The 15,942-nt window shown below is 39.9% G+C and overlaps 1 protein-coding gene across 11 annotated transcripts in view; it reads left to right on the top strand.

Annotated features, from left to right (window-relative positions):
• Window positions 1-15,942, top strand: part of LOC136427847 (solute carrier family 12 member 1-like) — a 35,696-nt gene that overhangs the window by 4,246 nt on the left and 15,508 nt on the right. For 9 of the 11 annotated variants that reach the window (XM_066417027.1, XM_066417030.1, XM_066417029.1 and 6 more), the window contains exons 2-20: window positions 1,578-1,715; window positions 2,221-2,296; window positions 3,030-3,125; window positions 3,471-3,610; window positions 3,789-3,899; window positions 4,345-4,456; window positions 4,703-4,830; window positions 6,540-6,809; window positions 7,249-7,356; window positions 8,137-8,260; window positions 11,044-11,145; window positions 11,520-11,675; window positions 12,158-12,296; window positions 12,473-12,617; window positions 12,790-12,855; window positions 13,056-13,162; window positions 13,546-13,628; window positions 14,365-14,424; window positions 15,703-15,807. In XM_066417027.1, coding sequence (XP_066273124.1) covers window positions 1,578-1,715; window positions 2,221-2,296; window positions 3,030-3,125; window positions 3,471-3,610; window positions 3,789-3,899; window positions 4,345-4,456; window positions 4,703-4,830; window positions 6,540-6,809; window positions 7,249-7,356; window positions 8,137-8,260; window positions 11,044-11,145; window positions 11,520-11,675; window positions 12,158-12,296; window positions 12,473-12,617; window positions 12,790-12,855; window positions 13,056-13,162; window positions 13,546-13,628; window positions 14,365-14,424; window positions 15,703-15,807 — 2,266 coding nt within the window. The remainder of the gene's footprint in view (window positions 1-1,577; window positions 1,716-2,220; window positions 2,297-3,029; window positions 3,126-3,470; window positions 3,611-3,788; window positions 3,900-4,344; window positions 4,457-4,702; window positions 4,831-6,539; window positions 6,810-7,248; window positions 7,357-8,136; window positions 8,261-11,043; window positions 11,146-11,519; window positions 11,676-12,157; window positions 12,297-12,472; window positions 12,618-12,789; window positions 12,856-13,055; window positions 13,163-13,545; window positions 13,629-14,364; window positions 14,425-15,702; window positions 15,808-15,942) is intronic. The other 2 variants (XM_066417028.1, XM_066417037.1) reach the window with 1 other exon arrangement.

The raw sequence follows: 15,942 nt of genomic DNA on the forward strand, positions 1-15,942 counted from the left end.
ACTGTAAATTGCTTTATTTTTGCAGGAATTTAAATTTCGCAGCAGGAGTGGAAAGGAGGGATTCGTGATATTTCTGCGGCCTAAACAATGATGTAGCACAAAAATGCATGTTGATGGAGAGGCGTCTAGAAAGCCACCAAAATAAAACCATCATTTAAAGATTTACAGTACGTGTAAAAGGTGTAGTCATTTGGAATATTGAAAATGTGCATGCACTATATACATTGTGTATAGGTCCCTGCCTCTACTTCAATCCATTGATACTAGTACAATTTATATGTACGTGGGTTCTCAGATTTTGCTGTTAACATTTCTGAAGGCATACAAGGAAAATGTAATGTTCAACTTTCATAGAACTGCTACCTGCAATATTCATTCAATGGATGTGTTAAATTTGCATTCCTCCCATATCTTTTGTTTATGACTTTTTATTTCAATTCAAATCAGTGACATTTGACTTTTGGTAACAAGAAAACAAGTACATTTAGTTAGGGAGGGACTAGGCTGGTGGGAAAAAATGATTTGTGAAAGTAAAAAAAAATTAATCTACCCGATCATGTCCCGATGTGTTTTTAGTGGCAGTTCAAGAACTGGTCGCAGCTGTTATGGATCCCCATTAAGACCTGTGACCCCAATCTTTCTCCTACTTGGCTTAGAAAAGGATCCTTCAAGGAAGGAGTATAATGAGTCTAAGATCCAGGTCAGACAGACATTACTGTTAACAGGTCCTTAGGGAGTAGTTATGCCTTATGTTTCCAATAGCTCAAATGTCCCACAGACCCCTAGTTGACCTTTGAATGAAGGAACGAACAAAAATCAATGAATGCCTTGAGCAGTATGTGATAAGATGTCTTAATGTTACATGTACAACTACAAGGTAAAATAAAATTACAAGATGTTACATACTTCTTCAGTTTTAAGGCTATTTTGAATGAATTGAATTGAGGGGAAGACTGCAAGGAAATTTTAGAAAAAATGAATGGTCTCCTATCATTGGAATGTGAAGGGACAACTTTAAAAGTCAAAAATGTAGTTTATATGTACTACTAGTAGTAGTAGTACATATATAAAGATAACTTTATATTATAATGTAATGACAGATGAGTAATAAGACTATGGTCACTTCAATTATTTTTTCGTAAAGAATGAAAAAAAATGACACTTCAATTTAAAACTCAAAGTGACCTTCTGAGTGTGTGTTGACTTCAGCCTGCAGGGTTTTTTCTAAAGAGGGGAACAAGGGTGCCGCACCCCCATGTTCTGACATACCCAAGGAGCCAATTCTCTGACAAGCATAAAATTCTGACGAACAAGGGATGCTACCAGGTCTCATGTGGCTACAGTCTTCAACTGTGACCTGTCTGACAGTAGTTCCCTTACAGAATACCGCATTTTAACACGGAATTCTCTCAAACTCCACACTGTGGCAGAGGGAAAAAACACAACATCCCCCCGCTTGCTTCGTAGCTCTGTTCCCTTGCACCCCCATGCAATTTTTTTCTGACAAAAAGTCCTAGACTTTGTCTTCTTCATGTCTGACTTTTCCTATTTCATTATCCGTTTATTATTATCCACAGACGGAGACCAAATCACACAAGCGAGGGGACTCCCTCCTGCTGGACATCCAGTCCCCCAGCAGTGTGGAGGAAGAGACAGGAGCTCAGAAACCTTCAGGACCTGCCGCTATCAAGTTTGGCTGGATCAAGGGGGTTCTGGTGAGATATTTATATAATATCATATTAAGAGTTTTTTTGAGTGATGTCTGTGTCTGGTTTTGACCTCTTTGCTGAATTCTTATCATTATTCTGTAGCTCTTTGTCCTTGTGAATGTTTGCTTGTAGTACTGTTGTTATTCTGATTCCCCTTTCACATCTTCTTCTGCTACATGTTTATCTGTACTTTTCTTCCTGTCACTCTCCAAGATGTCTCCTCTATTTTGTTCTTCAGGAATCCTTTCCGATCCCTCCCATTACATTATGACATATTGTTGATTTACTTCTTTGACTTTTTTGTCACAAAGCTAAGGTGAGATTGCTCGCAGAATCATTTTGTTCATTCGTTTCCAATATTTCTGTAACCCATGCTGCGTTTAACATAAATAAACCTTCATTTCTTGATTATTGTATGATTACAGGTGCATTGTTGGATCTGTGTTTTCTCTGCCAAAATAACTTGGGAAAATATTGCAATCTATTGATAAGTTTTTCTCCTGTGCTGTAGGTGCGATGTCTCCTGAACATCTGGGGAGTGATGTTGTTCATTCGACTGTCATGGGTGGTGGGGCAGGCTGGGATAGGTAGGTATCTATTTTAGGTTGAGTGTCCATCAAAAGTACACGTACAGGTTCTCAGATTTTTACCAGGCCCTTAACTCTAGTTGTTCTCTACAAATTATAGGTTGTACGCACTTCAGTATTTTGTCCCCTGGTGATGCATGTACATACATACATGTATGTAGTATATGTGGGTGAAGCATATAGCCATAGCATACTGATCAATGGTTAGCGAGTAACGCAACACCATGATATCACTGAATTAACCTTTAGCACACCAAAGGGAAACCAATTCTCCAATGGTTACAGGGTTAGGTACATGTACACATGTAGCAGGGAGAAGGTTAAAAGAGAGTCCCGACATTACATAAGAACTCAAGGTTGAACTCAAGAGGTCATTGTACAATTACTAGTACCTCTGACCTGACAGTACATAATGAGAGGGTGTAACGAAAAAAGATGAATGAAAAATTCATAGCCGTGATTTTTGTGCTCCCAAATTGTTTATGTATGATGTTTGTAGCATGCAGAACAATTAACAGCAATCTATTTTGCCTGTGACCCAGAAATGTCCAGTCTGATGATGTGTGGACATAAAATAATGGTATTATGGGAGACATTAATATGTTGCTAGATGTATTAACCTCTAGTACTAGCTAGGATGCTTAATACACTCCTGCAATACACAGCCTGAAACAAAGCTACAAAACTGCTGGTCAAAAGACTATTTCATTGTTTAACATGTGGTTTTTTTCAGGGTTTTCTTCAATCATCATTCTTCTGTCAGCTGTTGTCACCACAGTTACCACACTGTCCATGTCTGCCATTTGCACAAACGGAGAGGTCAAAGGAGGTCAGACAACTTTATTTTACATTCATGGCCTTGGCCTGTGAAGTAGATTTATTCTCAGTGTTTAACTATCACTTTCAGCAATTCATTCTCATTGTGTTGGTAATGGTTACCTTTTTTTAGCTTTTGTCATTGCCTGTATTGCCAAATAAATAAAAGAAATTGTGTCAAGATGGCAAGAAAAGGAAATAGTTGGTGATTGTCAAACTGCCATCTATCTTTTTGCTTTTTGGTTTTGCCTTTAGAATCATACCTTTTTTTTCAACTCAAGATCGCAATTGCATGAGGGAATAAAGTGGCAAAGTATCAATAGTAAAGGAATTGCTATCATAACTTTGCTTCTTTCAGGGGGTGCATATTACCTGATATCTCGCAGTTTGGGACCAGAGTTTGGTGGTGCCATTGGGATCATCTTTTCCTTGGCAAACGCCGTAGCAGTTGCCATGTATGTTGTCGGTTTCTCTGAAACAGTGCGGGATCTACTTAAGGTAAGCAGGAGTCCAACTTCAACTTCCCTGCATGTCGTAATAAAGATTACAACAATCCTTTACTGTTTCTTTAAATCAGAAATTACATTGTGATGTATGAAAAATTTATTGTGGTACAAGTAATTGGATATTTGTAGTAGATGATATACAACTACAAGTGTGTTGTTCCCAACTCCAGGACAACAATGCCCTGATGACAGATGAGACTAATGACATCCGTATTGTGGGCTGTATCACCATAGTACTGCTGCTGGGCATCACCATGTTAGGCATGGAGTGGGAGGCAAAGGTCTGCTCTTTTGTTCTAAATGATAACTGAATAAAAGCTTGTTAAAAGTATATAACGTAATTCATAGATTGATTCAAATACAGACTGAAAAGAGTGTGTATGCTATGATTATACAGATTAGAATATAGTTTGAAATGTGGCAAAGCTTCCCTATATGTCATTTCCGTAAAATGATTTCGCTTGGGCACAAGTGGATGTGAGAGACCATCCTTGAACATACACATGAGTTCCAATTTTGCCTCTCAGCCTTGCATGTACACATTGGGTTTGTAGAAGGTATAGAGCCAGTCAGTATTCCCTGAAGAAGGTGACAGAATTGTCACTAAAACATTAGCTATAATAAAACAGATTTAAGCAAAAGCTACAGTTTTCACAGTCCAGTGTGTGTGTTTTAGTTAATGACGTTTTTACCAGATGAATTATACAATGTATTTCGTCTACTTAGGCTCAGCTTGGGTTGCTTGTGATCCTGATCATTGCCATCGTAAACTACTTCATTGGAGCTTTCATCCCTGCCGCCAGGGTCAAGATGACCAAAGGCTTCTTGAACTATCAAGGTACATTGTATGCAAATGTACTATTATTAGTGTTAAGCGGTTATCTTACTGAAGCTGCAGCATGTTGGCAATCTCGCTACGGACAAGTGGTTTATGGAGGTGCCGGTCACGACAAGTCTGAGACTCTTAAACTTTAATATAGTTCACATGTACTATATAGACCATTAATTTTAAGTAATATGACCAGGTTAGCAGTGATCACTACATCATGATGTCTCAACGTGCATATCTATTTTGTCATTCCAGGACAAGTATTTTCAGACAACTGGGTCCCAGATTTCCGAGAAGGGGAGAGCTTCTTCTCTGTGTTCTCTGTCTTCTTCCCTGCTGCCACGGGGATCCTGGCTGGAGCCAACATCTCAGGGGACTTAACTGTATGTAACAAACTGGCTGCTTGTTTTCTTGGTATTTGTGATAAAATCAAAGTATTGTATTTTATTTAGATAAAGATAGACCTATGAGAGCAATCTTTTTCATATGTAAGCAGGTGAATGTACTACTTTGTTAACTAGTTAAAGACGATTTTAAAAAATGATTAAGCTTCTGTGATGCGACTTTCTCCAAATTGTTGGTCTTAACTTGAGGTTGCACAGGCAAATTTCCATCTCAGGATGTAGGGACATGTCTTTGAGACAGCCCTACATGTACATGTAGTTACCTTCGTCGACGAAGTTTCGTCGAGAAGGTTATTCGATGATGCTTGTCTGTGTGTCTGTTAGTGAACAGAATAAGTCGAGAACGCCTGGATGGTTTGTTGTCGTAATTGGTGTGTCGGTGTATATGTGGGAAATCTCAAGATGATTAGATTTTGGGCGAAGTGTTTTGCATAATTAACGAGAAAAGTGTAAAAATGTGTTATATTGTATGCTGAAGTATGTGTACGTGTTGGCTGTGGCGTCATGGATAGGGGTAGGGGTCCTGAGGGGTCATGTTGAAGGCAGGAAACGGCACTCCGACAAATTGGCTGTCAGCCAGCTGTAGGCATTGGTAAGGTATAAGCAGCAGAAAGTGGTGTGGAATGTGAATAACTTCCTGTTATGATATCTCGTGTTGTGGACATGCTATGGAACTGATTTTTGAGTGGTAGATAGCTCGTTGAACAGAGAGTAATTGGTATAGGTTTGGGCCCCCTAGCAACTTTTTCTGAACTGCAGGGGCAGGTTTTGCTTCAGACTTTGAAAGGGAATTACTCAAGAAGGGCTTGGTGGATGGTCATAAATGTTTGTAAGTACATAGCTTGAGTGCTGATGTACATGATTAGATACTTATTATGCAAATCAGTATCTAATTTGCATAATTAATGAGGAAAGTTTATACATCCATCAATTTCCATGATAGGACTCTCAAACATGTGACATATGTAACTGAGGAAGAGAGAAATATTAATAGATATCAGCTTTGCAAATGAGAACCTCATTTACATAATTAATGAGAAAAACTATAACTCGAGATGGTCTTGATGGATGGTCATGATTTTTGGTATGTAGATAGCTTACGTGATGCTTTGTATGATTGGGTGATAATTATGCAAATCAAATTCTAACTCCCATAATTAATGAGGCAATTTTAAAAATCTGCTGTGTTCCATGATATGACTATTCAAATATGTGACATTTGTAACTAAGGAAGAGAGGAATGTTGATAGATAGGAAATATGCAAATGTGGGCCTAATTTGCATAATTAATGAGAAAGTACTATAATTCCATACTAGTAAATGACGGCAATTTCATACTTGTGGCATTAGGAAGTTGTGTGAATGTGAACACCATTGAATCAAATTATGCTAATAAGGAGGGAGCTTATTTGCATAATTGATGATAAGTGTTAGCATAACCTTCTTTGTTAAGCTCATAGTCATAACAAGGAGGTTTGGACAACTTATGTTATTTGGGTGAAGAGGATCAACTGGTATGATTGATGATTGATGAAAAACACTCCTAATACGTCAGTCATAAAGGTCAAAATCATTTGACGAAGGTATGAGGTTGTAAAACTCTTGTTGTACCATAAATTAGAATTGTTCAAATCAATACCTATAAAATATGAAGGGATGATCTACCTCAATACAATTTTTCTCTCCAGGATCCGAGCACTGCAATACCAAAGGGCACCCTCCTGGCCATCCTGATCAGCACCATAGTGTACCTGGGGGCGGCGTGGTCCGTTGGAGCCTGTGTCATCAGGGACGCCAGCGGTAATGGCACCGTCCTCAGTCTCCTGTATGGGGACGCCATCGGGAACGCCACCCTGCCGACCAACTTCACCGGACCCCCCTCCATCAAGGAGCTGATAGACGGTATATCTGTGTGTCCAGAGGGGGGCTGTTACTACGGACTCATGAATCACAAACAGGTACACGTCCAGTCAAGTCAAAATGTATTGAGCAATTGTGACAGGTACAATGTAAAGCAAAGCCTTGTATAAGACTACTGGCTAGTTACATCTTTAATCTAGTACACCTTTTTTGCATGCAGGTATACATTTTGTAACACTTATGTACTAGCCTAGATAAACAGAAATACACATTGAACATATTAAAAAGAAATACACATTGAACATTGTACACATGTGTAACACCCTTATGGCAGGAGAGAATAGATTTTTTTTAATGTTTTCCCCAGGACCTGTCTATGATGTTCGTAGCTACAAAAAGGACACAAACATTTGCGTTAGATAGCAAATGTCAGCTCTTTGATGATTCCTTTTTGTAGTCTAGAATCCTGCTATGTATGTCATGTAGATAGATAGGTCAGTTGATTTTGGATCCTGAAGGTGACTTTGTCCTGCCTAGGTGATGGAGATGGTGTCAGGATTTGGCCCCATTGTCACAGCTGGGATCTTTGCAGCAACTCTCTCCTCCGCACTTGCCAGCCTGGTCAGCGCTCCCAAGGTCTTCCAGGTATGTACAATATTACTTAGAAATTTGAAAATTGACTCATCACTACCCAAAATCTATCTCTTACCAATCAATGAACTTTGAAATACTTTGGTTTTAAGGTCAGTGCTCCCAAGGTCTTCCAAGTCAGTACAATATGATAGAGATATTTATTGTCACTACCCAAAATCTATCTCTTAACAAGCGATAAAGATGCTTTGGTTTTAAATTGAACTGACTTTGTTATTGATGACCATAGGTTCTAAACAGGCTTTTAGCTAGGATTTATAGACAAGGGGTCCAAAAATGGGGGTGGGGGGATGCTGTGATGCGGGGGTTAGGTGTGTTCTAGTCTTATCATACTTTTAGCAGACCATTTTAAGCTCTAAAAACTGCTTGTTCCTTCTCAGTCTCCCAATAGGTTCTATGGATTATCAATTTCCTGGCATGTCAATCAGTTTTCATGCTGTCCCAGTGTCTGGTAGGACTAAAAAAACATCAGTGACACTGTAACACAGTAACACGTGTCTGTAATTACCAGGGAAACAGGGGGTCCTCTGCGCGTCCAGCTGAAAAAGAGGGCGTCCAATTTCCTTGTTATTTTAGTATCATGCGTCCAATTGACGCATGGACACATGCCTGGCTAGAAGCCTGGTTCTAAAGAGCCAACTCTAGACATTTGTAAATCTATCAATGTTGTTTTCAAGTTAAACAAACTAAGCAGATGGAAAGATGTGAAACCTTGTCTAATTCATATGTAGAAACTAGATCTGAATCTCTGCTGACATGGGTTTTGTCCTTTAGGCTGTCTGTAAGGACAAACTGTTTCCTGGGATCCACATCTTTGCCAAGGGAGTTGGACAGAGCGATGAGCCCAGGAGGGGGTATCTCCTGGCCTTCGTCATCGCTGTGGGGTTCATCCTCATTGGTAGGGTAGAATTCTTACTACACAGTGATAAACCCTTCTGTATCATTAAATGGGCGCGAAACTTAACATTAAGAAGCCTACTAAACTATGCTAAATACACCCCCAAAATCAAGTTTGGGGGTAAATTTAGGGGACATGCACTGTAGTTGACTAGCGGCACCAAATTCAATCAGTCAGTTGAGTAGCCGTCAGCACTGCACGAGTTTCAAACGGTGGGGGAGCCCTGAACTATGACGGACTTATGTAAAACAAGTGAGAACTTGTCTTAAGAGTATATTTAGCATATTAGTATAGTAGGCTTTTCAAGTTTTGCTCCCCTTTAATCAGTGCTATACAGTGTTAAAGCAGTTTGTACAATGATTAGATTTTGCAGTTTATGCAGGGTGCGAAATACCCGGTTGCGCACTTGCGCAGCGCAACAATATTTCGGTTGGCGCAACTTGTCTCTCAACCCAGGTTGCGCAGTGCGCTACCTGAATTTTGGGCCGGAGAAATTGATTTTGCGGCAATAACTTGACGAAGTAGAAAAAAATTGGACCAAGGAAGCTCACACACCCGTGTGGTGTGCACACACACTCGCTCTCAGTCTCGTAAATTTTCAAACCAAACATATAAATCGACCCCCAACTAAACAAGTTAATAAAGTTACCGATACTTTTTCACTCGTTTGCATCCATAGTCGACCTGTTTTATTGTGCCTGAAACGCAAAATTCGTCGGAAAGAGAGCGCGGCTTAGCGCTCGGCTCTTGGCCGCCATGTTGAATTCATCGACTCTCGCTGGATATCGCGTGATTGCGCGAGAGTAATGACGTATAATCTGCAGTACCAGCAACAACTGGTAGAGGGCAGTGTTTGAGTTGCTGTGTATTTCTATGGGCGAAATGTTGCTAGTGCTTTTTGGGGGGCAAAATTATAAATTGCAGAAGTGGAGATGGAGCCACTTTACTAATAATAAGCTTGGATTTAAAAAATCTTTACCTGGCAACAATGATTATAGAATAAACAAAGTTGTTAAAATGTTATGACAGTGAGATAAAAACTGGACAATGACATAGACTATTGTATTTATCTTATGATTATCATCAAGTATATCATTAATAACTCACCTGTGAATTTTTCAATAAAAAATATAGGTAATTTTATTCCGGGGGTACTTTTATTAGATTTTGAAAATATGCCCAGTAGCAACTTTTATGTGAGGGATGAGAATAATGTACAGGTACAAGTCCTATTGCAGTGTAACTATTGCAGTGTAACTCTTCCTAGAGCAGAAAAATCAAAAAGTCTATGGCGGTTGAAAAAAGGATTTATTTGTACTAAAAAAATAGCCGTGTTACACATGAATTGTATAAGTTTGATTGTTGTGGGTTGTGGTGTTTTATTTACATTATCATTGAATTTTATTTTGAAACAAAAACACATTTAAGCACCAGTTATATTGTTAAAGGCTATGTAATACTATGTACTTACAAAATATAATGTCAAGAAATCAGTGAATTTTAGGTGGGGCAACCTGAAATTCTGAGGGGCAACCTAGCTTTCTAGCCAGGTTGCACACCGTGCAACCTGGCTCAAAAAAGTATTTCGCACCCTGTTATGGTACATAGAAATTCTGGTTGGTGGTATAAAGCCGGTCTGAATCATTGATCCGTGGCTTCTAGTATTGAACCATTCTTTGTCATTGACCCATGGTTTACGATGTTAGACCACTGTATCTCATACTTTGTCTTCCTGTCCTTCTGAATTAGTAGAGACATTGATTATTCTTCAGCAAACTTCAGCAAATTTTGAACTACTGCTGGTCAAGCAGATGCATTGATACTAGAATTGTTATGCACAAGTCTGATTTTCTATGTGTGGCTGGTGTTCAGCACCAAGGACAGGGCTGTTTTGCTGTGTGTGGATGGTGTTGAGCACCAAGGACAGGGCTGTTTTACTGAGTGTGGATGGTGTTTAGCACCAAGGACAGGGCTGTTTTGCTGTGTGTGGATGGTGTTTAGCACCATGGACAGGGCAGTTTTGCTGTGTGTGGGTGGTGTTTAGCACCAAGGACAGGGCTGTTTTGCTGTGTGTGGATGGTGTTTAGCACCAAGGACAGGGCTGTTTTGCTGTGTGTGGCTGGTGTTCAGCACCATGGACAGGCATGTTTATCTGTATGTGGATAGCGTTCAGCACCAAGGACAGGGCTGTTTTTCTATGCATGTATAGATGGTGCACAGCACCAGATCTGTTTTTCAGTGTGTATGGTATTTAGCACCAGGGACATGTGTGAGATGTGGGGTCTTGTGACGTACATGTAATGGCAGGGTGTTTGGCCCAGAACCCAAGAGATCCTGGGTTCGCATCCTGTCATGCCACCGATATCTTGTGCCCTTGGGAAAGGCACTCAACACGACATTCCTCACTTCTCTCGGGTAAAAATAAGTATCAAGCTTTTTAATCGGTTAGGGATGTCTATTGGATATGAGATTAAATGGAGGTCCTGTGTTTGAGGAGAGCCAGACCAAGAGCATGTTAAAGAACCCGCCACACTTATCGAAAAGAGTAGGGTTCCTTCCCCATGTGAGTGAATCAAACCTTACAGTCAGTGTATAGCCTACAGAAACTTCAGCAAGTTGAAGTTGGTACCCTCAAAAAGATAGATGAAGGCAACATAACTTCCAACATGTTCGCAGAACTGTGTCTTATAGACATTATACTATACCTAATCTACATGATTGTGTGTATACACTATATTTGCATACTGTGAGATGATAACAGCCTCTTTTCATCCACCCTACAGCGGAACTGAACGCCATTGCTCCGCTCATCTCCAACTTCTTCCTGATGGCGTACGCTCTCATCAACTACGCATGCTTCGCCTCATCACTGGCTAAGTCACCCGGTAAGTCACTCCTCATTCTGTGTTCCAAAAGTTACAAGTTTAAGTTCTTCCTGCACTAGATGGTGCATAGGGCAGTTGATAAAAAAGAATGGACCTACTGTATGCTGCACAGACTAATAGATAGCTTTATTGTGATTCAAATGAACTTGGTTGTAGAGGACCTAACAAATATGGCTACAATAACAATAGTTAGGAAAATTCCATAGGACTTGCAAAAGGGGCCTCCATGGCCAAATAGCCATTATACATGTACATCTATAGGTAGCAACTACTACAAAGTTACAAGTTTTAACTTTTTCGCTGTACTTCCTGGAAATTTCTTGAGTAAAGTCCGTTTTCAGTAATCTCCAAACTTTCTTGTGTCTTCACTGCAGGCTGGAGGCCGTCCTTTAAGTACTACAACATGTGGGTGGCACTGGTAGGATCGCTGGTCTGTTTGGCCATCATGTTTGTCATCAACTGGTACATGGCTCTCATCACCCTGGGGGTCATCTGTGCCATCTATGTCTATCTCAACTACCAGAAACCAGGTCAGGACAGTTTTATTTTCAAAATTGTTTGTCTTTTTTTTCGGGGGAGGGGGGGGGGAGATTCCCTACATCATATCGATCATGAGGTTTTAACCGTTTAACTGTCTTTTAACTTTGTCTGTTACACTGGAAAAAAAATACCTGACTGAGTGTAGAAGATGGCAATACAGCGCATCTAAGTCTTGGATGAACATTGGTTGCATCACAAATGGACAATTGTACAATTATATTCTTGTAAACACACTCCAGCAAAAGTTTAAGTACAGGATGTCACCTCAGGTTAAACAGAATCTGACATTCGATTGGGGATTGATAGCTCTTAGTCCTTTCCCATAGAACTTGCCAATACTTTATAATGCATACAAGCGGTGTTGATGCCCCTTTGACTTGTACAGTATGCAGAGCAGGGTAACATCAAGACGGGTACAAAATGGCCTTGTCTGTAGTCGCACATTATCACAACTATCATTTTGTCCCTCTAGATGTGAACTGGGGCTCGTCTGCTCAGGCCCAGATGTACACAGATGCCCTGAAGGCCACCCTGAAGCTGGGTTCTGTGGGAGATCACATCAAGACTTACCGCCCACAGCTCCTGGTGCTGACTGGAGCACCCCACCACAGGTACTGTGCTAAGGTCTAAGTTCTACACAATTTGTTAAGGGTCTGGTCCCATTTATCATGGGATGTCCCTGTAGCTCAACTGCCCAGGATTTATACCTTGTCAAGTCAATTTTCACCCAGCAGTCTATCTGAAGGTGCGCATTGACTCACTGTTTTGTAATTATTATTCCCCTCAGACCCCCCTTAGTAGATCTTGGGTCCCACATCACCAAAGACGTTGGGCTGATGGTCTGTGGACAGGTGATCCATGGAGGGCTGACACAGGCCAACATCAGGAAGTGCACCTCTCAGAAGGAGAACAAGTGGATGCAGAAGAGGAAGGTAGGAAACTACTGTAACTACAGTCATGGTGACTTGAGAATGCCGGTTTCCAATTCTTTAGATTTGTTTGGTGCCATTTTCTTGATGCCTGTGCAATACCTTGATTGTGAGTTAAGTCCTTTGTACATTCATTAATGAACTGAAGGAGAGAATTTTTTTATCTTATTTCCAGGTAAAGGGCTTCACATCGGTGGTGTGTTCTCCTGACCTGAGAACAGGAGTACAGAGCATGATACAGGTTTGAGCTTACATTTCACTTCCCACACTTAACTACATGAAAATATCCAATTAGTTAATCGTGTTACTGTAACCACACTGTCACTGTCTAGAACTTTTGCATCTTTCCTGACACATTGTAATCTTTATTAAGGACAGAACTGTGTGAAGAATCATGAGCTAACATGATGTATAATTCTGCTGGTGTTCCCTCCTGTACAGCTGACGGGGATGGGTAAGATGAGGCCCAACTCCATCCTGATGGGATACAAGCACAACTGGAGGAGCTGCACCTACGAGGAGATAGACGACTATGTCGGGGTCATACAGTATGTCACAGCCTTACCTATGAATATAATGTTTTGAAGAGAAAAATAAACGGTTGAAATGTGGACAACTAATGCAAGATTGGTAGCCTTATATTAATTTCTGACTCCAAATTCAAATTTCTTTTATTTTTTATAAAAATTCAAAATTTTCACATGATTTTTCACTATTATTCATATTTCAAAAAGTTGAATTTAGAGTCTTCTGAGGCCATTTTCACCATATACCGAACTTGGCCTTTAAAAAGCGAAACTGAGCTTTTTTTTCCTCTAACAAAGTTTACGGGTTTGTTTTAGTACTAGAATACAAATTATAATGTACAACAATGCTCTGGCTGTCACACTCAGAACAAAGATTACTCATAATGAACTTTTTTTTTGTACAGCGATGCATTTGACATGAACTACGGTGTGTGTGTACTGAGGATGAAGGGAGGTCTGGACATTTCAACCATCGAGACCAAGAAAGGTACGGCAGCCTTACATGTTTTATCCAACATGCTGTCGAGAAAAGTAATCGCCTATAGTACTTTCAGCTATTGGAAAAGTATTTTGCTTTGCTGAATCATTACTCTTCCAGTCCGAACAAAGAGAAAGAATTTCAAAGAGAACCTACAATGTCTTATTATGATACTTCTACATTTCATTCAATTTGAGAGATACAGCTGTAAAATGCTGCCTGGAATTCTACAACGTAGACTATATTAAACGCATTTGACTTTTTGTACCATACAAAGCTTCAACCATGATTCTTGAAGAACGGAGTCGAGTCGACTAGCTATTTAACATTTCTTACTCAGTATTGAACTAAATGGCATTGTGTACATCTATAACTCTTGCAAGACTGGAAACAGCAGACAATAAGCCGGATATTGACTGACTGAATATTGCAGGACCACAGCTGAGATTGGTGCATTCAAGACGATGCCTTTCACTGGCTGTTACTTGCAATATGCTAATCTTGCATTATTTGGTGTTTTTAGAATTATGGCTATCATTCTATTGGATGCACTGTGTTCTTAAGTCTCGTACAATTTACTACACAATTATACAGAACAGCATCCTGTAGAATGATGATCCTACAGGTGTGTTGTACACGTGTGTACACGAGTGTTGTTGTACACGTGTGTTGTTGTAAACATGTGTTGTTGCATGTTCTGTACATGTGTTGTTGCATGTTGCTTTATTGAGAACTCTCCTTCCAGACAGAATGACCATCACCCCCGACAGTGGACTAGGGAGAACCCCCGTCTATAGTGTAAACAGTAAGGACGGTTTCTGTGGTTCGCGCCCAGATTTACCACCTGATTTGCCCATCTTTCTTGCTGTTATAAAATCATTGGAAAAATTCATGCTTCTTCAAAAGGTGCTTTGCAAAAATCATTGATCTGGTGGCAAATTAGACGAACTCCAGTTTTTTTTTAATGAAGAAATCAAAATGTTTATGATTGTGATTCTACTTTATTTTAAACTTATTATTTCTGCTTGTTGAGTTCTCTAATCATTAATTTTAGTAATTGATTTGGAATTATGTCATTGTATTATGATACATGATATTAGATATTCAAAAATTGCATTTTCATTTGAATTTGTTTAGTTCAAAGGTTTGATCAAATGCACAAAGAAAAGCCCTCCCTTGTATCCGATCTATGCAAAAAAAAGCGTGTATATAATTGTTATTATCATTTTTCATATTACATTTAGATTGTTGCTATGAGTTGAGTAGTGGTGGCTTTGCAAAATTGGTGATCATGAGCCATCTTTTCTGTAAAATGTACATGTAAGATAACTCCAGTGCTTGCCCAGAAATTTCTGCAACACAGATTTTTACGAATGTACGAATTTTACTTTGCAAGGCAATTCATTTTAGTTTGTTAGGCAAAAGATGGAAATTAGCAGACATCTGCTGAACTCATTGCTCTACTACATTTTGTAGTAATTTAGATTTTTCTAAGGAAAGGCATTTAACGGTTTCTTTGCTGACATTTTCAACAAGAACAGCATTTGTCCAGACCTCCGGACTTCTGCTTTTACCTCCTCATCAATGGACCGAGATACATGTAGCTACATGCTTTCCTGGGTCCTCGCTGTTTCATCATTCTGTTTTCTCGGCCAGGTGGCTGAAGAGAGGACATGTAGAATGCACCAGGCTTTTAGCTAGCAGGTTGTCAGGGCGTCTTCTGGACACCATACACTAAGAAAACAAAGATATTAGATGCCCTGTTTCCCTGGTAATTTCATACACATGTACAATGTACATGTTGTTTTTTCCTCATACCAGGCACTGGGACTGCATGAAAATTGATTGACATGCAAAGCTTCCGGGTAATGGGTAATTCATAGAGCCCATTGGGGAAGTCTGATACCCCCCACCCCCATCCTTACCCCAATCTGTGGACGCCCTGTTGATAAATCCTAGCTAAAAGCCTGCAGTTCACCATTATAGCAGCCTGCTTCATCTTACAGCGGCACAGCAAGTTTTCTCCGGCTGTATGAAAATTCTCTTTAAAACAGTTTTACTGATATTTTCCTTTTACTCGCAGCTGAGAAGAAGCCAACCACATTAGAACTTCCCAACACCAACGGGCCGACAGACGGCAACACTGTGTCATCTACGCCAGACTCTGTACAGCTCACAATAGCAAGTGGTAAGTCGGGAATTCTAAACCAAAGCATTCTTAAAGGCTTCTCCTCCTAAGAACTCTGAGAATAGTTCCCTAAGCCAATAGGTAAGAGTGAACTGTATCCAGGGACTCCTGAAAAACAAATCACAGACCTGAGTG

This window comes from Branchiostoma lanceolatum, chromosome 2, assembly GCF_035083965.1.
Source record: "Branchiostoma lanceolatum isolate klBraLanc5 chromosome 2, klBraLanc5.hap2, whole genome shotgun sequence".
In the NCBI taxonomy this organism is placed as follows: Eukaryota; Metazoa; Chordata; class Leptocardii; order Amphioxiformes; family Branchiostomatidae; genus Branchiostoma; species Branchiostoma lanceolatum.